Source organism: Somniosus microcephalus, chromosome 7 (assembly GCF_052327205.1).
Source record: "Somniosus microcephalus isolate GS21.2 chromosome 7, FLI_Smic_1.0, whole genome shotgun sequence".
Lineage (NCBI taxonomy): Eukaryota > Metazoa > Chordata > Chondrichthyes > Squaliformes > Somniosidae > Somniosus > Somniosus microcephalus.
This window is the reverse complement of record NC_140993.1, coordinates 271,362,945-271,386,884: the sequence shown is the minus strand read 5'-3', so window position 1 is coordinate 271,386,884 and position 23,940 is coordinate 271,362,945. Positions and strand designations below refer to the sequence as shown.

The 23,940-nt window shown below is 49.1% G+C and overlaps 1 protein-coding gene across 1 annotated transcript in view; it reads left to right on the top strand.

Moving 5' to 3' along the window:
• The window catches only part of itprid1 (ITPR interacting domain containing 1), a 176,335-nt gene that overhangs the window by 75,737 nt on the left and 76,658 nt on the right, over window positions 1–23,940 (top strand). Inside the window, exons 10-11 of the mRNA XM_085993776.1 lie at window positions 7,813–7,883; window positions 10,054–11,088. Of these exons, the coding sequence (XP_085849902.1) occupies window positions 7,813–7,883; window positions 10,054–11,088 (1,106 nt within the window). The remainder of the gene's footprint in view (window positions 1–7,812; window positions 7,884–10,053; window positions 11,089–23,940) is intronic.

Genomic DNA, 23,940 nt, shown 5'->3' with positions numbered 1-23,940 from the left:
AATTTGTGTTTGCCAGTTGAAGTGGTGGCTTCTTGCAATAGATGTGAAACGTTTTTTTAAGTGTGTAGGGAGTTCTGCTGGACACTTGCAAGGGCTCGGATGGTAAAGGAAGGTCTCTGAGCAGACAGAACAAGCTGCAAATTCTCAGCAGGTCACGCAACAGAAAAACAGAGTTCATGTCTCAGGTCGAGATGCTGCCTGACCAGCTGAGTATTTCCAGCATTTTATGCTGTCATTTCACATTTACAGAATCCACTTGCAGAGGGAAGAGGAAGACGCAGAAGAGGAGGAAGCAGATGGAAGGATGCATCCCGGACAGCCCCTTTGCAGCCGGGATATCTGGGATGGAATCATCCGCCTGCAGTCACAGTGACCACAACCCCAATTCCCCTTTCAACATTAGTCCCACACCTTACCTTCCCTCTGTTACTGACCATCACAGCGTCCTCTTGGCCACAATGCTGAAATAAAAGTCACCACAAAGCAAACTTTCCAATCCAACTTTATATGTCTATCCATCCAATATGACATCAAGAAGTCAACTCATCACCCTTATGCATTCCCTTAGTGACTGTCTTGTGTGTGCCTTTGCCTATCCTACTGATGTCATGCAGTGCTACCCCAGTGGCTGCAGCATGGCTGGTTGAAGGCTGCTGACCTTCAGTGGGGGACACTGCAAATGTCCTTGCTGGTTGATCTTAAGGAGCTGGTGGCTGGGAGTGTCAAATCAATCTTGGCCCTCAATTTTTTCACCATCAGATCCTTTCAGTCTGCAATAGGAGACATAGCTAACGTCTCGCAGTTCGCCATCCATTGCTGCATCCAGGAGGTCATTGAGGCTCTCTACACCAGGAGAAGGGACTACAGTGTCTTCTCTCTGAGCAGAGAGAAGCAGGAGGAATGTGCATGTAGCTTTGCCAGGATAGCGGGCTTTCCCGTGGTGCAGGGCGTCATCGACTGCACACACGTGGCTTTGTGGGCGCCATATAACAATCCTGAGATCCCCTGAAACCGCAAAGGCTACTGCTCACTTAATGTGCAGTTGATGTGTGACCATGCCCGACAATTCCTGATGAGCAATGCCCGCTATCCTGGCAGCAGTCCTGATGCATTCATCCTGCGCCAGTCTGGTGTTCCAGCAATCTTCCAGCCACCACAGCAAACTCGAGAGAGAGAGAGAGAGAGAGAGAGAGAGAGAGAGAGAGACAGGGGCTATCCGCTCTGCACCTGACTCATCACTCCCCTCCGCAACCCCAACACTCGTGCCCAGCACTCATATAATGAAAGCCATGCGTCCACAAGGGTGCCCCATTTCGTGGTGGTCTGCTGAATGCTTCACAATTTAGCCATCAGCAGGAATGGCAGGACTGTCTCAGGAGGAGGACGAGGGAGAGAGGGAGGAGGAGGTGGACGTGGAGGAGGAAGAGGAAGAGGATCAAGAGAAAGAGGACGAGGAGGGAGGAGGCAGGCAGCCAATCCCCCTTCCGAACGGGCTGTCCGTGAGCGCCTCATCAGACTCCGATTCCAATGCATGAAACCCCAGATCCCCGTTGCTCACCACTTCCCCATCTTACCATCCCTCTGTCAGGGAACATCACACCGTCCCCCTGGGCACAAAGCTGAAATGAGAGCCACCACAAAAGATTCCAAACAAAATTAATAAATTCATCAATAAACAATTCACACATATTTACACTAGTGATATGAACTAATCACCCTCGTGCAATCCCTTAGTGCCTGTCGTTCGGGTGCCCTTTCTTGATCCAGTGCTCCTATGAAGTGCTTCCCCAGTAGCTGCAGCATGGCTGGTGGAAGCCTGCTGACTTTCAGTGGGGGAGGCTTCAGATGGCCTTGCAGGACGACCTCAATCAGCTGTGACCCTAGAAGGCCCGGCTGCAGGCTGCACCACCTCGGCACGGGCGGCAGCAGTCTGGGCTGGCTGGCTGACAGCCAGCGGCAAGGGCAATGGCGAAGTGGCAGTGATGGGAGCTGGAATGCTGTCATCCTGAGGGAGGACAGCAGGGTCCTGCACCACTGACCCACTGCCACTCCCCCAGGGCAGCACCTCAGCATTCCTAGCAATCTGTTGGAGCACGGATTGCTGGCCTGCTGTAACACTCTGCAAGCCCCGGCCGACAGCGGTAAACCCAGTGACGATGGCAGCGGTCTGAGCTTTTGTGGCATCAAGCTGAGACTTCATGAGAGCGGTCTGCGCTTCCGCTGCACCAAGATGGTGGGTCGCTTCTGCCTGTGCTGCAATGGCAGCCATGACAGCGCCCATCACACCCAGCACCATGTCTGGGTCAGCACAGTTACTTTGGCAGTCTTCCATCACTCCCAGCTTGGAAATGATGGGCTCCAACTTTTGCGCAGAGCCCCGAGCAATGTTGGAGGCAGTCAAATTCATGCCCCTTGACATTGCCAAATGGCGCGCTGGCAGGCTTGACATTGCACCTATCATCTCCGTGTGCATGCCCATCACCCTTCTTCTGAAGGCCGCCCCATCAGGGTCCTTATCTGAGTCTTATGCAACAGAACTCGCGCACAAACTCACCATCCAGGGAGCTGGCCCCCGAGCCACCCTTTCCCCCTGGCCTTGCTATATAGCCCACTCATGCCCATTGCCTCACCAAGTGCAGATCCCACTTCTACACTAACCTCTAAAGTGCACGCAGTGCCAGTTACTGAGCTGGTGTCTGCTAGCGTCAGATGGAGTGACGCTGTGTCTCCTTCTCCCCCCTCGATCCCCTGCATCGCCTCGGGGACAGGCTACTCCGGTGCTTGTTGTTGATTATCTGACAGTAGAAAGGCACAAGAGTCGGGTTATGGTGAGGGGAGGCGGCAGGGAAGCAAGATATGCATGCACACAGCATCAGCAGCTTGAAAGTGAGAAGAGATTGTGGGTTGAGGGGGAAGTGGGATGTGAGAAGGATTAGGAATGAGCATACCGTTGTTGCCCCCAAGGGCTTCAACCTCGCCAGTTGCCAAGGCCTCTATGATCTGCCGCCCAATGATGTCCAGCACTCTCTCCTCAAGCTGGCTGTCAACCTGGCCGCCTCCCGTCTGCCGATGCTCACTACGGTTATGTGCAGCCTTGGCCTGCAAGAGAAAGAGAAGTGTGTCAGTGAGTGTGGTGCAATGTGTTTGGGTGAAGTGTGTCAGTGAGTGTGGTGCAATGTGTTTGGGTGAAGTGTGTCAGTGAGTGTGGTGCAATGGGTTTGGGTGAAGTGTGTCAGTGAGTGTGGTGCAATGTGTTTGGGTGAAGTGTGTCGGTGAGTGTGGTGCAATGTGTTTGGGTGAAGTGTGTCAGTGAGTGCGGTGCAATGTGTTTAGGTGAAGTGTGTCAGTGAGTGTGGTGCAATGTGTTTGGGTGGAGTGTGTCGGTGAGTGTGGTGCAATGTGTTTGGGTGAAGTGTGTCAGTGAGTGTGGTGCAGTGTGTTTGGGTGAAGTGTGTCAGTGAGTGTGGTGCAGTGTGTTTGGGTGAAGTGTGTCAGTGAGTGTGGTGCAATGTGTTTGGGTGAAGTGTGTCAGTGAGTGTGGTGCAGTGTGTTTGGGTGAAGTGTGTCAGTGAGTGTGGTGCAATGTGTTTGGGTGAAGTGCGTCAGTGAGTGTGGTGCAATGTGTTTGGGTGAAGTGTGTGTCAGTGAGTGTGGTGCAATGTGTTTGGGTGAAGTGTGTCAGTGAGTGTGGTGCAATGTGTTTGGGTGAAGTGTGTCAGTGAGTGTGGTGCAAGGTGTTTGGGTGAAGTGTGTCAGTGAGTGTGCTGCAATGTGTTTGGGTGAAGTGCGTCAGTGAGTGTGGTGCAATGTGTTTGGGTGAAGTGTGTCAGTGAGTGTGGTGCAATGTGTTTGGGTGAAGTGTGTCAGTGAGTGTGGTGCAATGTGTTTGGGTGAAGTGTGTCAGTGAGTGTGGTGCAATGTGTTTGGGTGAAGTGTGTCAGTGAGTGTGGTGCAATGTGTTTGGGTGAGGTGTGTCAGTGAGTGTGGTGCAATGTGTTTGGGTGAAGTGTGTCAGTGAGTGTGGTGCAATGTGTTTGGGTGAAGTGTGTCAGTGAGTGTGGTGCAATGTGTTTGGCTGAAGTGTGTCAGTGAGTGTGGTGCAATGTGTTTGGGTGAAGTGTGTCAGTGAGTGTGGTGCAATGTGTTTGGGTGAAGTGTGTCAGTGAGTGTGGTGCAATGTGTTTGGGTGAAGTGTGTCAGTGAGTGTGGTGCAGTGTGTTTGGGTGAAGTGTGTCAGTGAGTGTGGTGCAATGTGTTTGGGTGAAGTGTGTCAGTGAGTGTGGTGCAGTGTGTTTGGGTGAAGTGTGTCAGTGAGTGTGGTGCAATGTGTTTGGGTGAAGTGTGTCAGTGAGTGTGGTGCAATGTGTTTGGGTGAAGTGTGTCAGTGAGTGGTGCAATGTGTTTGGGTGAAGTGTGTCAGTGAGTGTGGTGCAATGTGTTTGGGTGAAGTGTGTCAGTGAGTGTGGTGCAATGTGTTTGGGTGAAGTGTGTCAGTGAGTGTGGTGCAATGTGTTTGGGTGATGTGTGTCAGTCAGTGCGGTGCAATGTGTTTGGGTGAAGTGTGTCAGTGAGTGTGGTGCAATGTGTTTGGGTGAAGTGTGTCAGTGAGTGTGGTGCAATGTGTTTGGGTGAAGTGTGTCAGTGAGTGTGGTGCAATGTGTTTGGGTGAAGTGTGTCAGTGAGTGTGGTGCAGTGTGTTTGGGTGATGTGTGTCAGTGAGTGTGGTGCAATGTGTTTGGGTGAAGTGTGTCAGTGAGTGTGGTGCAATGTGTTTGGGTGAAGCGTGTCAGTGAGTGTGGTGCAATATGTTTGGGTGATGTGTGTGTCAGTGAGTGTGGTGCAATGTGTTTGGGTGATGTGTGTCAGTGAGTGTGGTGCAATGTGTTTGGGTGAAGTGTGTCAGTGACTGTGGTGCAATGTGTTTGGGTGATGTGTGTCAGTGAGTGTGGTGCAATGTGTTTGGATGAAGTCCGTCAGTGAGTGTGGTGCAATGTGTTTGGGTGATGTGTGTCAGTGAGTGTGGTGCAATGTGTTTGGGTGAAGTGTGTCAGTGAGTGTGGTGCAATGTGTTTGGTGAAGTGTGTCAGTGAGTGTGGTGCAATGTGTTTGGGTGAAGTGTGTCAGTGAGTGTGGTGTAATGTGTTTGGGTGATGTGTGTCAGTGAGTGTGGTGCAATGGGTTTGGGTGAAGTGTGTCAGTGAGTGTGGTGCAATATGTTTGGGTGATGTGTGTGTCAGTGAGTGTGGTGCAATGTGTTTGGGTGATGTGCCTGCCATAGTTCAATAGCTGTCAGTGTTTGCAAGGTGTGCGATGCGGCTATGAGTGTTGCAGCAGTGGTAAGGTTGTGAGGGTGAAGTGAAACTCTGATTGTGTGGTGTGAGTGGTGATAGATAGAGATTATTGGTAGGTGAGTGATGAGGGTGAGGTGCATTGAGCAGTGTGTGAGGCTCGTGGTGCAGAGGGTGGGATATGGCATTTGCTGAAGCCTTCACTCACCTTGACCTGCCGTGTGAGGTCATTAAACTTATTTCGGCACTGGACGGCCGACCTTGGCACCACAGTGCTGGCCGTGACTTGGGTGGCTATCTCCTGCCAGAGCCTTTGCAAGGTGTGTGGCGAGGGCTTCCTGCCAATGTGCAGGAAGAGAACAGCCTGCCTCCTCTCCACGACCACGACCAGTGCCTCAAGAGCTGCGTCAAAAAATCTGCGGGCACCCTCCTTTGATGACGCTCCGCCATGGGTTTGCACTACCTTCTACTTGCAGCTACAGTTCTGACTGGCTTGACAATGAAGTGCTGTATCATCAATGCACCTCCCCTTTAAGTACTGAATAAAGCCAGTGGCAAACATGACTGGAAATTAGACTGGTCCACTTGTTGAGCAATGAACCAATGAGCAGCAGCTTTAGCACTGAAATCAAGACTACAATCATGTTAATAAGGACTGAACACGAATTTTGCGTGCTACTAGACCATTTTGAGGTGGTGCAGCTTAACATCGTTGGACCTGAACACAGCTCGTTTCCTGGCCATATCCAATTTCTAGACCTTTAACCATTAAAAAATATTTAATTGCTAAGACTCTGACGACTGTACACCAATGAAACTTGTAAATGGTTCTGTATAATTTTTTTAAGACATTTCCAGTTATTTAAAATTGGGTTACTCACAGGTGGTGGACTAGACACTCTAATTGAAAATACTTATTTTTTTGTGATAAACCCATTTTCAGCTGTATTAATAAAGCTGCAGCAAGTTACCGTACTTAATTATATTGAGGAATAAATTGGGCCGGAACTTGCTGTCAGTGACAAAGCAAAGACGTTCTCCGCTGGCCCCAAAGTAAGCTTCGCACAGAGGTCTCTGTGTTGAGTAGTTCGGGGTTCCCGATGCGTAATTCAAATATTTGACTTAAGAAAATCCAAAGTGGTGCCAGCCCCACATTACCGAATGTCAGCCTTGGCTCAGTGGTAGCACTGTCACAGCTAAATCACAAGGTTACGAATTCATCCCATGGCTGGAGCACATAACCTTGGTCTGACATTTTAGTGCAACACTGAGGGAGTGCGGCATTGTTGGAGGTGCCGTCGTTCAGGTGAAATGTTAAATTGAGTCCCCGTCTACCTTCTCAGATGGATATAAAGGGGGCGATTTTGCCAGCCCTGGGGAGGCAGGTTTGGAAGCGGGACTGCCGGGAAAATGGCAGAATCGGGGAGCGGGTACCCATCCCGCCCCCAACCTGCTTCCGTGCCATCTTCTCAGGAGGTGGGTACCCGACCCGCGCCGGGTCCCGTCTCCTCGAGGCGGGAAGGGGATTAGTGCCAATTAACTGCCTGTTAACAGGTAGTCAACAGGCAGTTTTTTAGAGCATCCCCATTTTGAGCCCTGAAGTGTGGGCTTCCCGACGGCTCCGAACCTCGCCAGGGTCAGCGAGGCGGGCCGTCGGTCTGCGGGGGTCGGAGAGGCCGAGATGTCCGGTGTGCAGGTGAGTGATGGGTGCATGTGTGCAGAGGTAAGTGTGTGAGGTGTGTGTAAAGTGTTTTAATAAGTTTTACTTACCTTTACTTTCTCCGCAGGCTTCCTTCCTTCAGGTCTCGGGAGTCTCTGAGCTCACCGGCACAGAAAGCAGAATGGCCACTGAACTGTCAAAAGCTGCAGCCTCTGCTTTCTGGTCTGGAGAGCTCTCTAACTGAGCCTGTGGAGAAGGACTCAAGTTAGAAGACAGATTGTCAGTGTTTGACAGCTTCACAGAGCCGTCAAACGCTGACATTTCATCTGTCAAAAGCTCTTGATAGATGAAACGTCACTCGCTGACGTCACCTGTAACCGGTTTTCCCTTAATTGGCCTGCTAGACCCGCTGGGCGGGCTTAACAAGGTCAATCAAGGGAAAATAGCGTGGGTTGGCCACAAGTCAATAGAGGCGGGACTAAAACCCGACAAGTTGGAGTCCCGCCTCCAAAAGCTCCCCATTGAGAAAATCACCCCCAAAATGTCCCAAGGCACGACTTGAAGAGAAGCAAAGTTCCCCTGGTGCCCTGGCCAACCTTTATCTCTCAAACAACATCACCAAAATCAGATTAACTGGTATTCACCTCCTGCCGGTTTGTAGCACCTTACTGTCTGGAGATCAGCTGCCAAGTTTGCCGACATAATGCCAATGACTCCACTTCAGAAAAAGAATGCATTGACTGTAAAGCACTTTGGAACATCCTGAGGAGATGAAAGGCCCTATACAAATGCAAGATCTTTTCCCTCTTATGGCGATGCTGGGTGATTATCATGCTATGCTAAACATCTGTCTTTTCCCAACAGATATGAAAAGAGATAACAGTTGTCAGTCAGACAGTAGTGGATTTCTGGAGGAGCCATTCATCCCATCACAGGTAGATAACCATACTGCACAAAGCCTCGACCCACAGCAGCAAAAAGCTATCTCTAAGGGTAGTGGGCAGCCAGTATTTCTTCCCAACCTTGGTTTTGCTCTTTGGCCCCAATTCCTTCACATGATGGCCCAGAAATTCGGGTCGGGGGCTCCCCGCGGGTGCAAGCCCCCTGACCTGCACTTACCTAGCGCGCCAGCCGTTGAGCTGTGGGCCCCCGTGGAACTGCAATCCTGGGCCTCCTCCAGCTGCCGGCGCGCAGTGCTTGCGTATCCCAGGGGCGCAGTTAGTTCGCTGAGATCACGTGGGCCATGGAGAGCCAATGGTAGCAGGGAATGCTTCATTCATAAGTTTGACAGGAAGAGCTGTCAAACCTATAAATACTATAAGCCCCAAAACATCACTAAAACCTCAAATAATTTTTTTTAAATCACATTTTTAAAATAAACTATAAATTACATGAAATAACTATTTTAAACAATAATTTAAATTTTTGAAAAAATTAATTACATTTTCTAACGGGGCTAAAGATAAACTTACCTTTCTTTAAAGTATTTAAAAATAATAAACCTGTGGAAAATATGTTTTAATTTTACTGAATTCACCACTTACCTTGTTAAAAGCAGGCCTTGCGCCTGCTTTTTAAAAGTGTAACTGCTGGAGACTTACCCTCCCGGAGAACCCTGCAAAAAAATCGTAAGTTCCAGGCGTATGCGCTGCCTCTCCCGCGCACGCGTTCGACCTGTGAACCCCTTCTTTCAGGGGAACGAAAGTGCCGATTTCTCGCGCATGCGCTGTGCATGCAGGAAACCGGCACTTTCGTTGGGCCTACGGGTGAGTAGCCAGCGCATACTCAGCCGTGGGGACCTGAATTTCTGGGCCATTGTCATCCAAGCTTTTGTACATTCATATCAAGCTCTCCTCTCTGCTACTTTTAATTTGTGTCAGCTTGTCTCACTAGCACGCTCTTCTTTAACAGGAAAGGTCATGGGTTTACCCGCTACTCCAGTACTTAATGTGGCTGGCACTTTAGTGCTGCACTGTTGGAGGTGCCGTCTTTCAGGCCAGATCAGTAACTGAGGCCCGGTCTGCCTGTTGGAGTGGCTGTAAAAGATCCCATGGCACTATGGCAGGGAGTTCTTCTTGTGTCCTGTCCGATATTTTTCCCTCAACCAACACCACCAAAACTAGATTATTTGGTTATTTATCTCATCGCTATTTGTGGAACCTTGTTGTGTGCAAATTGACTGGTGCATGTCCCTACATTCAAAATCAATGAATTGGCTGTGAAACGCTTTTGGACACCCTGAGCTAGTGAAATGTGCTATAAAAATCTTTCTTCTTTAATAATGGAGAGAAGGCTTTTATCTGAGCCAATTAAGTGACCATACTGGAACATTAAGGGGGAAAAATTCAGTTGTTTGCGCCTCCCGTTAGTGCCTTAAGAGGGCGCTAATGGGGTGCAAAGCAACTAGCACTTGTGCGCGGCGATGTTTGCGCTGCTCGCGAAATTAACTAGACATTTTGCGGCGGCGCTAAACACTACCGCCACGATCTCCTGCGCCGGCAGATCGTGATGTCAGCCGAGTGCGCAACACCCCGGTAGCGCCCCGGACCGGATACTGAGTGGCGCCCCCTGCCTTACCGCCTGCCGCTAGCAACGACAGGTTGAGGGGAGCGTTTTGCAGTCGGGAAAGGGACTGGGGGAGCGCTATTTAAAGGCAACCACTTCCTGCCTTTTTTTGTTGGTGACATTTTTGCACCGCGCATTCCGAGAGACAGAGAGAGAGACAGACTTCGGGAGAGATTCAACGCTGTGTGAAGGGGTTTTGGGTACTGAGCAGCACTTTGCAGGTTCATTTTGATTTGCCCTGCCTTGCTTCGCCAGCGCTCTGAGGTAGCGCCTCGCTCCTCGGCCTTTGCGCCTTAAGACAGGTGTGAAGCGCCTGATTTAGCGCTCCAATCACCTCCAGGGACGATAGAAGCCAAGTTTGCCGTTGGAGGCGATAATTAGTGCCAGGCGCTAAACTTTGCGCACGTCCGATAATGGCGCCCCAAATGGGGCGATACTGAATTTTTCCCCCTAAGGCTTTTAAAACTTTATCTCAAAAACTAAAAACAGATACTTAGTTTCTCGCCAGTGCGCTACCTAATGTTTGCTGAACATTTTCAGATTGAACGCACAGTCCAAAACGTTAGTGATGACAGCATCGACAGCCAAGCCACGGTACAGGAGAGCAGGCGGTGGTCATCCCACTGCGAGGGTCCTGAGCAAGCGACAGGCAGCGTTACTGACCAGATCGGTGATCAGGCACCGTGTCCAGGAGCATGCACGGCAACACGTGTTTTGCAGGAAGAGGAGACACTTAATGTGGAAAAACCCGACGGCCACGCTCATGCTTTCTCTAATCAGCAGAGGATTGCAGCTCCAGCTGGGGAGAAAATCACTGGGGAGAAAAGTGGATTAAATGGCAGCAGTCGCTGTTTGCACACAACTCCTCCGGAGGCTACGCAGCACGGTTCAGCTCCTGACACTAGTTCCAGGCGGAGTAACCGGATCCAGGTTCAAAACAGGGCTGCGGAAAGTCAGAGTGATGACTCTGGAAGGAGTAATGCAACAACGGTGAACGATGTGAGTCCCACCCAGGAGGAGTCCAGTCTTCCTCCAGAACATTTTACTGGTCCAAGCAAGTTAGTGACCGTCCAAATTCCTCAAGACAAACTGCAACAAAGAAGCATCACAGAGGTTCGTTCTTTAGAATCATTACCGCTTTTATTTCAGCCAAGTACAGACACTTCCAAGCATGAGAATGTGTTCAGCGGAAGTGGAGGCAAGATGAGAGATGCTTTAGTGCAGACTGATGGGAACACTGGGGAGTGCGCTACTGAAAAACGTCAACATGCTCAAATGAAGAAGAGCCTCTCTTTACCTGCATCCGAATTTCAATCTGGCGGGCTGCTCACCAAATCAGTTTCGTTGGACACGGGACTGCATGATATTGAGGAGAATGTGCGGGAGCCACTCACTCCAGCCCACTGTCACTACTGCCACCACTGTTCCTGTTGCCACCACCACTGTTCATCAACACGGTTCAATGGTAAGGAGACCAAAAGTCCATCAAAGACTGCGGTATCACACTCCGAGTCGCAGCTCATCAAGACCTTGCACCAGTTGCAACAAACAGCAAAGATCATCTCTGCATCCCCGGTAAGTACACCATCCAGTGCATAAACATTTCACCTAGGATATAGCACCCCACTTACATTGTAGGAGAAACCTATTGGCTGCATCAACGGAAAGACTCAGATCAGATCAGGACCAATCCGAACATGCATTCTCAGAGCAGACCTCCCTGAATCGGCCAAGTAGGCTCGAGTGTTCATGGCGGACTAGATTTAGTGAATATAATAGCAAAATACCACGGATGCTGGAAATCTGAAATAACAACAGAAAATGCTGGAAATACTTAACAGGCCAGCATTTCCTGTTGTTATTTTTGATTTAGTGAATGATGACTTTTTTTTTGGTACATCTTGTGGGCATGCGTGAGCCTCACTATTTTGTGAAATTATAGCCATTTTTAATTTAAATTGGTCCCACATTGCAACCCACCATTATTTTCAACTTACTCTTCACTGCCGCTGGCACTTCCTGCTCCGGCTTCCAGACCTTGGGTTCTTACAGGTGCGAATGGCCATTTACTGTTGCTGCATTATCAGCTCTCTTTTTATTTTCAACTGTCGTGCAGCTGTTTCTACGATATTTTTGGAGCGTGAGTTTTTGCTGCTACGTTTTTGCATCTCAGGAATCTGCAGTTTCCTCGCTCGACTCCTTCAGAACCCTCGGATGTATCCCATCAGGCCCTGGCACTTTCTTTTCCCTTAGCTTAAATAAGTTATCTAAAATCTTCCTATTATCCATCACAATATCACTCATCTTGGTCTCAAGCACATCAAGATTCATCTCGTAGATTGCTAAGGATATACGGCACAGAAACAGGCCATTCGGCCCAACCAGTCCATGCCGGTGTTTATGCTCCACACGAGCCTCCTCCCGTCTTTCCTCATCTAAATCTATCAGCGTAACCCTCTATTCCCTTCTCCCTCAGATGCTTGTCCAGCCTCCCCTTAAATGCATCTATACTATTCGCTTCAACCACTCCCTGTGGTAGCGAGTTCCACATTCTCACCACTCTCTGGGTAAAGAAGTTTCTTCTGAATTCCCTATTGGATTTCTTGGTGACTATCTTATATTGATGGTCTCTAGTTATGCTCTTCCCCACAAGTGGAAACATTCTCTCTGTATCCACTCTATCAAAACCTTTCATAATTTTAAAGACCTCTATTAGGTCACCCCTCAGCCTTCTCTTTTCAAGCGAAACTAGACCCAGCCTGTTCATCCTTTCCTGATATGTATACCCTCACAGTTCTGGTATCATCCTTGTAAATCTTCTCTGCACCCTCTCCAGTGCCTCTATATCCTTTTTATAATATGGCGACCAGAACTGTACGCAGTACTCCAAGTGTGGTCTAACCAAGGTTCGATACAGGTTTAGCATAACTTCACTACTTTTCAATTCTATACTTCTGAAAATAAACCCTAGTGCTTGGTTTGCTTTTTTATGGCCTTATTAACCTGCGTTGCAACTTTTAGTGATTTGTGTATTTGCACTCCCAGATCCCTTTGTTCTTCTACCACATTTAGATTCTTATTTTCCAAGTATTAAGTGACCTCTTTATTTTTCTTACCAAAATGTAACACCTCACATTTATCTGTGTTGAAATTCATTTGCCAATTATATGCCCATTCTGCAAGTTTATTAATGTCTTCTTGTAATTTGTTGCAGTCCTCCTCAGTATTGACTATCCCTCCCCTGGTGTCGTCCGCAAATTTAGAAATTGTGGTCCAAAAATTGGATAAGGCCCGAAATCGGGTGGGGAAATCACCCAGCACTAGTTGTGGGGAAATCACCCAGCACTAGTTGTGGGGAAATCACCCAGCACTAGTTGTCTAAGTGGTGCAGCTAGCACGCAAAATTCGTGCTGCCTGCTCATTTACATGATTGCAGCGCTGATCTCAGCGATAAACACGCTGCTGATTGGCTTAGCGCTCAATGGAGGGGCCAATATCGGGTGCAGTCTAATGGCCAATAAAGTTAAAGGGGAGGTGCTTTGTTGCAGAAACATCTCATTGTCAGTTGAAAGCAAGCCATGGTCCAACAGCTCGCTCTGCTCTGAAGCTCCAGGTCTGGTTGCAGGAGGTGGCAGAGTTCTGTGACCACACCCTTGGTGAACTGGAGCCTCCTAATACACTGCTCCTGGCTTAAGTGCAGGAAGGAGAAGTGTTCTCGAAAGACCCTAGGTAGGTAAGGCCTCCTGCTGAGAGCCACCTGCCCCTCCTCCTCCTCCTCCTCCTCCTCCCTCTGCAAGCATCTTGTCCTCTTCTTCAAGCGCGAGGGGGACTGCAAGTAGAGTCCCCATGACTGGGAGCAAGTGGTCTGAGCAGAACCCTTTCAATGAGAAGCAAGGTGTTCCCCACTTGCAGCACCACTCCCTGTCACCTCAGCAACTTTAAACAACTCTAGAAAGCTGCAAACAGTTGCACAAACTTAGAGCCAGTAGAACTGAAAAAGCAAGTCAGCTGCAAGTTGTTGATGATCCCTTTAAATAACGCCGTTGCGGGGGCCTTCCTGCTGCTGAACGCTTGGTCAGCTGGTCGTGATTACGAGAGGGCGATAAGTGGAGCATCAATGTCGAAAATGGCAGATCGTGCATCAAATCAACGTTGCACACTCATTGACGTCACAGTCTGCCTCATGTAAATATGTGGAGCGAGCGTTGGCAACGGAAGTGCTACTGACCTCCCCAAAATGGCAGCTGTCGCAGGACCCGCCGGAAGTGGGGGGAAGCGAGGTGGCAGCCATTTTTACAGAAAAACTGGCCTTAACGGCCAGTGCTAAAGCCCCGAATTTCGCAGCCTGTGTTTTTGATTCCAAAGTCTAAAGCGTTAATGTAAATTATGAACAACACTGGTCCCAGCACTGATCCTTGTAAGACCCCACTCCCTATCTTTTGCCAGTCTGAATAGCTACCCTTTACCCCTACTCACTTCTTTCTGCCTTGCAGCCTCCTCAGGGCAGTGTCCTAGGCCCAACCATCTTCAGGTGCTTCATCAATAACCTTCCCTCCATCATAGGGTCAGAAGTGGGGATGTTCACTGATGACTGCACAGTGTTCAGTTCCATTCGCAACTCCTCAGGTAATGAAGCAGTCCATGCCCACCTGCAGCAAGAGCTGGACGACATTTAGGCTTGGGCTAATAAGTGGCAGGTAACATTCGTAACACACAAGTGTCAGGCAATGACCATCTCTAACAAGAGAGAGTCTATCTATTGACATTGAACGGCCTTACCATCACCGAATCCCCTGCCATCAACATCCTGGGGGGTCACCATTGACCAGTAACTTAACTGGACCAGCCACATAAATACTGTGGCAACAAGAGCAGGTCAGAGGCTGGGTATTCTGCAGCAAGTGTCTCACCTCCTGGCTCCCCAAAGCCTTTCCACCATCTACCACCTTAAACATTCACTCCCCCCACCACCGACGTACCGTGTCTGCAGTGTGCACCATCTACAAGATGCACTGCAGCAACTCGCCAAGGCTTCTTCGACAGCACCTCCCAAACCTGCAACCTCTTCCACCTAGAAGGACAAGGACAGCAGGCGCATGCGAACACCACCACCTCCAAGTTCACCTCCAAGTCACATACTGACTTGGAAGTATATCGCCGTTCCTTCATCGTCACTTTGTCAAAATCCTGGAACTCCCTCCCTAACAGCACTGTGGGAGCACCTTCACCACACGGACTGCAGCGGTTCAAGAAGGCGGCTCACCACCACCTTCTCAAGGGCAATTAGGGATGGGCAATAAATGCTGGCCTTGTCAGCGACGTCCACATCCCATAAACGAATAAAAAAATAGCCAGCTAGCTATCCATTCTGATACTTTTTTAAAATTCGTTTATGGGATGTGGGCATGCTACTTCCCTGGCTGTCGAGATGCGGTGTACCACAGGCCAGCAATGCCCAGTGAGATGAGGTGGACCAGTCTCCAGATGGACCGGGGGATGGAGGAGGGGTGTACAGGCCAAGAATAGGCATTTCTTTTTGTTCAAAATTTCTTGATTACCCCTTTATGCAGGCTGGGGTCTCAGGAGAAGCAGCAAACTGGGCAATTTCCCCCCCCCCCCCCCCGCACCCCCCGTACCCAACCCCCGGCAGGCAGGCACTGGCTTTTCCAGCTTTTCAGTTGCATGGGGCAGGTGCCCACTGGCCCAGTTCAGATCAGGTGCTCTAATTCGGGCTTGGCCAATGTTGGAGGGTATTGGTGGGCACGATCCAAGAGTAATCGCTGAGATCACAGCCCACGGATTTTCGGCCCCTTATGTCTAGGATCCCCTCATTTATGTGTGAGATCTCAAGGAAATCAGCAAAACTCTTGGGCACTGAATTCCTGGCCTCCAATTAATACATCGTTGCCAACTTGTGCTTTAGAAGCTGTTTTGTTTCAGTAATCTAAATGTTTTGAATAAAATTTTTCAAAATAAGTAACATACTCCAGCGTCCCTGCTGACTTGAACACAATTTGGCTCATTTGTTCTTATCACGGTGTCTGTGCACACAGTCTACACCATGGCTGATCTGCTCAAATACAGTTGTTGTCAATAAAAGGCTCACTGTGCCTGACAGGACATCCTGGTGGAATTGAATCATTTGACCTGGTACTGTATGCAAATTTGGAAACCAGTCAAAGAGAAAGAGTTTGGATGTTTGCTGGCAGCTGCTCCTTTGTGCTCTGATGCGAAGGCATGTGAAGCCGTACATATCACTGCCGGCTTTGTCCCTGTATTCCCCTCTCCACTATGTAAGCAGAGCCACTACAAATAAATGGGTGAACGCCTCTGTTCAAATAACAGGCCCAGGAATTTGGAACGAGCGTGTTAAACATTTGTATGATGACATTGCCAACAGTGATTTCTACACTCAGACTTTTGGATCGGTAAGCTAGGTGTGCTTGTGCTTTATATAAATTTCCACGGGCTTTTGTGTCGACAACAGTTTCATTTAGCTCCAATCCATCTTCTCGACTGTCCTTTTCAATGGCCCAGAAATTCGGGTCGGAGGCTTCCCGCGGGTGCAAGCCCCCGACCTGCACTTACCTAGCGCGCCGGCCGTTGAGCTGTGGGCCCCCATGGGATTCCGATCCTGGGCCTCCTCCAACTGCCGGCGCGCAGTGCTTGCGTACCCCAGGGGCGCAGTTAGTTCGATGCGTCCCCTGGGATCACGTGGGCCATGGGGAGCCAATCGGAGCAGGGAATGCTTCATTCATAAGTTTGACAGGAAGGGCTGTCAAACTTATAAATACTATGAGCCCCAAAACATCACTAAATCTTCAAATAAATTTTTTAAAAACATCGCATTTTTAAAATAAACTATAAATTACATGAAATAACAATTTTAAACAATAATTTAAATTTTTGAAAAAAATAATTTTATTTTCTAACGGGGCTAAAAATAAACTTACCTTTCTTTAAAGTATTTAAAAATAATAAACCTGTGGAAAAAATGTTTTAATTTTAAATAATTCACCACTTACCTTGTAAAAAGCAGGCCTTGCAACTGCTTTTTAAATGTGTAAATTCTGGAGACTTACTCTCCCGGAGAAACCGGCAAAGAAAACGTAAGTTCGATGCGCACGCGCTGCCTCACCAGCGCACGCGTTCGACCTCCGAACCCCTTCTTTCAGGGGAACGGAAGTGCCGGTTTCCCGCGCATGCGCAGTGCATGCAGGAAACCGGCACTTCCATTGGGCCTACGGGTGAGTACCCCGTGCGTACTCACCCATGGAGACCCGAATTTCTGGGCCATTAATATTATTGTGTTATTAGCTCCAACATGCCTATGTGTGCATGCACAGGCGTGAGCACATACACACATGTAAGTGCACAGACACGTACGTGCACGCACACACACATACGCAATGCTCACATACACACACACACACACATACACATGTGCAAACACGCACACGTGTCAGAGAAGTAAAGTCCTTTATGTTTGTAAGGGGAAACACGGCCATCACTCCGGCGGATGGAGACATGGGGGGAAAAATTCAGTTGTTTGTGCCTCCCGTTAGCTCCTTTAGAGGGCGCTAATGGGGCGCAAAGCAACTAGCGCCCGGGCGCGGCGATGTTTGCGCCACTCGCGAAATTAACTAGACATTTTGCGGTGGCGCTAAACACTACCGCCATGATCTCCTGCGCCGGCAGATCGTGACGTCAGTCGAGTGCGCAACGCCCCGGTAGTGCCCCGGACCGGATACTGAGTGGCGCCCCCTGCCTTACTGCCTGCCGCTAGCAATGACAGGTTGAGGGGAGCGTTTTGCAGTCGGGAAGGGACTGGGGGAGCGCTATTTAAAGGCGACTGCTTCCTGCCTTTTTTTGTTGGTGACATTTTTGCACCTCGCATTCTGAGAGAAAGAGAGAGACTTCTGGAGAGATTCAACGCTGTGTGAAGGAGTTTTGAGTACTGAGCAGCACTTTGCAGGTTTATTTTGATTTGCCCTTCCTTGCTTCACCAGCGCTCTGAGGTAGCGCCTCATTCCTCGGCCTTTGCGCCTTAAGACAGGTGTGAAGCGCCTGATTTAGCGCTCCAATCACCTCCAGGGGCGATAAAAGCCAAATTTGCCGTCGGAGGTGATAATTAGCGCCAGGCGCTAAACTTTGCGCACAGCCAATAATGGCGCCCCAACCGGGGGCGATACTGAATTTTTCTCCCATGGTCTTTCACCGATGGCTGGCTCTCTCTCGAGTGCAAACAGTTACTCATGGTACCTGTGGGCTTCAGGGGCCCTTCATTGTCATTCCGATGGCCTTCATGAAGAGAAAGGATTTGCACTCAGTCGATGTTCTGATGACATCTGACCACAGAAACGTCATGATGCACATCAGTGTCTATAGCCCTGGAAAAACAGCCATGAAGCGATGGTGACGTGACATTCCACAGTGCCCACATCATTTGAAGAAACACTGGGTTGGATGGCTGTTAGAAGACCAGGCAATTCTCTGCACCCATGATGGCTGACAACCATTGAGAAAGCCCCTAACTGTAGAGGAGCACCTTGACCTGGACAACTCAACATCTGTTTGCTCTTCTTCGGCTGTCACCGCTGCCTTCAAGAAAGTTGTTGCATGCAGTTTGGGCACAATACAAGAGTTTGTTCAAAAAGGGCACTGGCAGTGTATACTGCTTCAAATGGCATCTCCTACATGGATTGGGGCCATAGGCTTCACGAGAAATGTGAGCAAAATTGAAGAGTACAGTTACTTTTGCCATGCACACTTCCTCATTTGCAGCAAGTTACAAGGGTAACTACAGCCAATAGAAATGGGTGGCACCTGTGATGAAATATATGTCTTCATCAGCCCCTGTGTTTTACCTGCATTGTATTGTGTGTACCGCCCCCTTTTCCCATATTGTGTGTATTGGCTCCGCCCCTGTCTTTTGTCATATAAAGGTCTCAAGAGCTGTATGAGTCATTCTGCCAGACGAATCCGATGTGGAATGACGTGCAATGTTCTTAGCGATTAAAAGCCTTCAGTTGAATCCTTTAACTTCTTGTCCTTGAGTTATTGATGGCACATCAATACCAAACAGACAGACAAGATGAATTTACTCTGTGTACGTGGCTGCACTCATCACGTACACACTTGTGCTCTGAGCCATATAGAAACATAGAAACATAGAAGATAGGAGCAGGAGTAGGCCATTCGGCCCTTCGAGCCTGCTCCGCCATTCAATGAGATCATGGCTGATCATCCAAATTCAGTACCCTGTCCCTGCCTTCTCCCCATACCCCTTGATCCCCTTAGCCTTAAGAAATATATCCAACTCCTTCTTGAATATATTTAATGAATTGGCCTCTACTGCCTTCTGTGGTAGAGAATTCCACAGGTTCACCACTCTCTGGGTGAAGAAATTCCTCATTTCTGTCCTAAATGGCTTACCCCTTATCCTTAGACTGTGACCCCTGGTTCTGGACTCCCCCGCCATCGGGAACATCCTTCCTGCATCTAGTCTGTCCAGTCCTGTTAGAATTTTATAAGTTTCAATGAGATCCCCTCTCATTCTTCTAAACTCCAGCGAGTACAAGCCCAATCGTCCCAATCTCTCCTCATATGTCATTCCTGCCATCCCAGGTATCAGCCTGGTGAACCTTCGCTGAACTCCCTCCATGGCAAGAACATCCTTCCTCAGATAAGGTGACCAAAACTGCACACAATATGTGTCCTCATCTCTCACTGCATACCTCGTGATTCCTGAGGATACTTCTACTTCAGGGGAAACAGAAGTCCACCTATCTCTAGCTAGAAGCCACCATGATGTGCCAGCATCAGTCCCAGAATTCCCTGAGATGCTGTGCCCTCTATATTCAAGCCTCCCCCTGATACTTCTGTTGGTGTTGCCACAAGACAGTCAGCAATGTGGAAGTCAGCTGAAAGACTCTGCTCGCTGTCCTGCCCCAAACTGCGGGAGGGCTTATTTTCACGAGGGATGCTAGTCTGCTGTTGTAGCAGGAACGATGCACCTGTTTTTTTTTTGAGCTGTTGCAATCCCTCTTCGTGCAACCAATGTGCCGAAGCCGACCCTCGCAGCTTCCTGCATTTTATCAGCCAAGGCTGCTGAAGCTTCAGGGTGAGAGTCTATGTGAGAGTTACACGCTGTGCTTACGGTGTCACTTAAAGAAGTGAAGATGCTGCACTGGCTGGCATGTCCTACACTTCCAACCTGAGGCTTGAGAAGCCTTTCTCAGCTACTTTACCCGTGCTGTTCAGCATGCTTGAGATGTTGGACACAAATTGCTCCAGCATTGCCAAAGGTTGCTACACAGATATCCCCATAGAGACAAGTAGAAAAATAAAGTGGACACACGATGCACGTGGCCCAGCACCCTCTACTCAAAGGGGTACATTGAGACATTGGATCTTCCTCAGACAGGCCCGGAGAACAGTTGGAATGGGCAGTGTTATAAACCTCATCATCAAGAGACTACTTATGAAATAACACTGGACGGCCAGCTGGTGGCGCCGTCCAAGGAGTATAAATACTCGGGCGTGGGCCCCAGCTTGCCAGGGACATTTTGTAAGACAAGGAGCTAGTGAAATACAACTAGACCTCCATGTTCTGAAACAAGTTGATTAAAGCCTTGCTTTATGCTCAAACCAAGTGTGTAGTGAGTTTTATTACGTCAGGCAGGGCTCTCTGAATACTTCCCAACAGTGTGCCGTTCAGTGAATAAACCCAGCTGTGGCACCCTGTCCTGTAGAGTTGGTGATTCAGTGATATGGAAGGGTGTGATTCCCCCTTCAGTTGCTTCGCTTGCTCCTCTTAGCTATTAGAGGTGGCATTTGAAAGTCTCACAACAATACAGGAAACTTTTTTTTATCCGGCACCGACGGGACCGACGTGGTGCCGGTTCATCAAAAATTCCGGATAATCGAAAGCTATAGTAAAAGATACAGAGAGATGAGAGCTCCGTATAAAGCAACAAACCCTGTTGCTTAGCAACAGGTTCAGAACAATGGCCACAAGTTCCAAGCATCTCTGTAGCTTAGCAACAGCTGCAGCCATACCCTCGCACAGCAACAGATCGAGGAAGGCAAGTACAATATGAAGTAAAACTTACCTGAACCTACTCCTGAATTTTGCCGGTTAACCGAGATTTCCGGTTATTTAGGTGCCGGTAAATCAAAAGTTTCCTGTATGTGCCAATCAAATCTTCCTGTGCCAACTCATACACCTGGCACTGCTTAAAGTGAATGGCAGTGGAGATGGATGCATTTTTCCTGTAAAGCCCCTATCGCCCTGTATCCAAGAGTCTCCTATCCTTATTGGAAGTCACATTTTCTTTGTACGTGAGGGTCTGACTTTTTTTTGTCAACCGTTTGGAAATTAATTTTGTGTCATATCATATTAGGCTGATGTTGTATTGGCAACAAGATGCTTGCATTACAAGTAGATGCCAGCTATGTCCTCACAATACATATCTGTCCTTTTAGGTTTGCTTTGTGATACACTTCTATAAAGCACTTTGGGACGCTTTTCTACATTAAAGATGCAATAATAATGCCAGTTCTTGTGGTTGAAAGCTGTTGAACGTACCTTGGACAGATGGACGGAGGTGATTAAACCTCTTCCTGGCCTCATCCGTGGTCTGGGACACGGGAGGGCGAAAGCTTTTATAAATACGGTGTTGATCCTGGCATAATAGGACCCTGGGCTGGTGGTATTGGCTTTAATTGCCCCCCCAAAATAGCCTCCCTCCTTTCCAGGGCCACAGCTACAAATCTCTCCTCATACGTCATTCCTGCCATCCCAGGAAGCTGGCATTATCAGAGGGGCCAGGATTGGCCAGATTTCTATCGTTCATATTTTTTCCCAGCAGCAAATCAAAGAATCAGACAGTGCAGAAGGAATCCATTCGACCCATCGTGCCTGCGCTGGTTCTTTGACAGAGCTAGCCCCACTCGCTTACTCTTTCCTAATGGCCCTGGAAATCTTTTTCTTTTCAAGTATTGATCCAATTCCCTTTGAAAGATATCTGCTTCCACCAACCTTTCAGGTGGTGCATTCTAGATCATAACAACTCACTGCGTAAAAATATTTCTCCTCATCTCCCCCCTGGTTCTTTTGCCAATTATCTTAAATCTGTGTCCTCTGGTTACTGACCCTTTTGCCACTGGAACCAGTTTCTCCTTATTTACTCTGTCAAAACCATTCATCATTTTGAACATCTCAATCAAATCTTCCTTTTAACTTTCTCTGCTGTAAGGAGAACAAGCCCAGCTTCTCCAGTCTCTCCACATAACTGAAGTCGCTCATCCCTGGTACCATTCTAGTAATTCTCTTTTGCAACCTCTCCAGGGCCTTGACATCCTTCCTAAAGTGTGGTGCCCAGAATTGGCCACAATACTCCTGCTGTGGGCTAACCAGTATTTTATAAAGGTTTAGCATAATTTTCTTGCTTTTGTACTCTGTGGTCCTGATATTTACGGGAAGGAGGGGAGGGAGCAGAGGCGACTTTTATCGGCCATGAAAACCAGAAATTCTGGGAACACAGAAGTCCTGCTGAATTTAATGCCAGGAGCTAATTTGAATTTTTATTCTCCATTTCCCGCATGGCAGCTGGCCAGATTGAGAGGCTACCTGGCTGTCGGGCGGGGAGGCATGCGATAGAAGGCTGCAGCCATGGAGCGGAGAGGAGGGAGGGAGGGAGGGAGATAGAGACCATGGTGGGGGGGAGGAAGGTATCGCAGGTGGGGTGGGGGAGGTCGCAGGGAGGGGATATTGTGGTGAGGTCAGCATCGGATTATGGGGGGATTGGATCACAGTGGGAATCAAATCACAGGGGGCGGTTCGGATCATGGGGAGATTGGATCAGATTGTAGGGGGTCGGATTACGGGGAATCGGAAGGTCGGCAGGGGGTTCGGAAGGTGGGGGGATTGGATCGCGGAGGATTGGATCATGGGGGATTGGATCCTGGGGGATTGGATCCTGGGGGATTGGATCCTGGGGGATTGGATCCTGGGAGATTGGATCCTGGGGGATTGGATCGTGGGGGGATTGGGTCGTGGGGGATTGGATCGTGGGGGGATTGGGTCGTGGGGGATTGGGTCGTGGGGGATTGGGTCGTGGGGGATTGGATCGCTGGGGATTGGATCGTTGGGGGATTGGGTCGCGGGGGATTGGATCGCGGGGGATTGGATCGCGGGGATTGGATCGCGGGGGATTGGATCGCGAGGGATTGGATCGCGGGGGGATTGGATCGCAAGGGATTGGATCGCGGGGGATTGGATCGCTGGGGATTGGATCGCGAGGGATTGGATCGCGGTGATTGGATCGCGGGGGATTAGATCGCGGGGTGATTGGATCGCGGGGGATTGGATCGCGGGGGGATTGGATCATTGGGGATTGGATCGCGGGGGATTGGATCGCGGGGGATTGGATCGCGGGGGATTGGATCGCGGGGGATTGGACCGCGGGGATTGGATCGCGGGGGATTGGATCGCGGGGGATTGGATCGCGGGGGATTGGATCGCGGGGGATTGGATCGCGGGGGATTGGACCGCGGGGATTGGATCGCGGGGGATTGGATCGCGGGGATTGGATCGCGGGGGATTGGATCGCGGGGGATTGGATCACGGGGATTGGATCGCGGGGGATTGGATGCGGCGGGTGCATCAATATCGGATTACGGGGAGGGATGTTGATCACCGCAGGTCAGTTTGTGTGACCTGGAGGAAGCATTCCTTCTCCTCTTGGCCCACAAGCAGTGCTGGAAATGTACTTACGTGCTGGATCTGTTCTCTCTATTCCTGCACTCCTTCAAAATTGTACCATTTACTTTATATTGGCTCTCCTCATTCTTCCTACCAAAATGGATAATTCACACTTCTCTGCATTAAATTTCATCTGCCATGTGTCTGCCCATTTCACCAGTCTGTCTCTGTCCTCCTGAAGTCTGTTACTATCCTCCTCACTGTTTACTGCATTTCCGAGTTTCGAATCATCTGCAAACTTTGAAATTATGCCCTTTTAAGTCCAGTTCATTAGAGCAGTGGGTCCAACACCGATCCCTGGGGACGCCACTGCACATTTTCCTCCAGTTTTAAAAATGAACCATTCACCACTACTCTCTGCTTTCTATCCCTTTGCCAATTTTGTATCCATACTGCCGCTGCCCCTTTAATCCCATGTGCTTCAGTTTTGCTAATAAGCCTAATATGTGGCACGTTATCAAAGATCTTTTTAAGGTCCCTATACACACCAATCACACTACCCTCATCAACCCTCCCTGTTACTTCATCAAAAAGCCCAATTAAGTTTGTCAGACACGATTTGCCTTTAACAGATCTGTGCTGGCTGTCATTTATTAACACACGTTTTCCAAGCAAGAATGAACTTTGTCATGATTATTGTCCCTAAATGTTTCCCCATG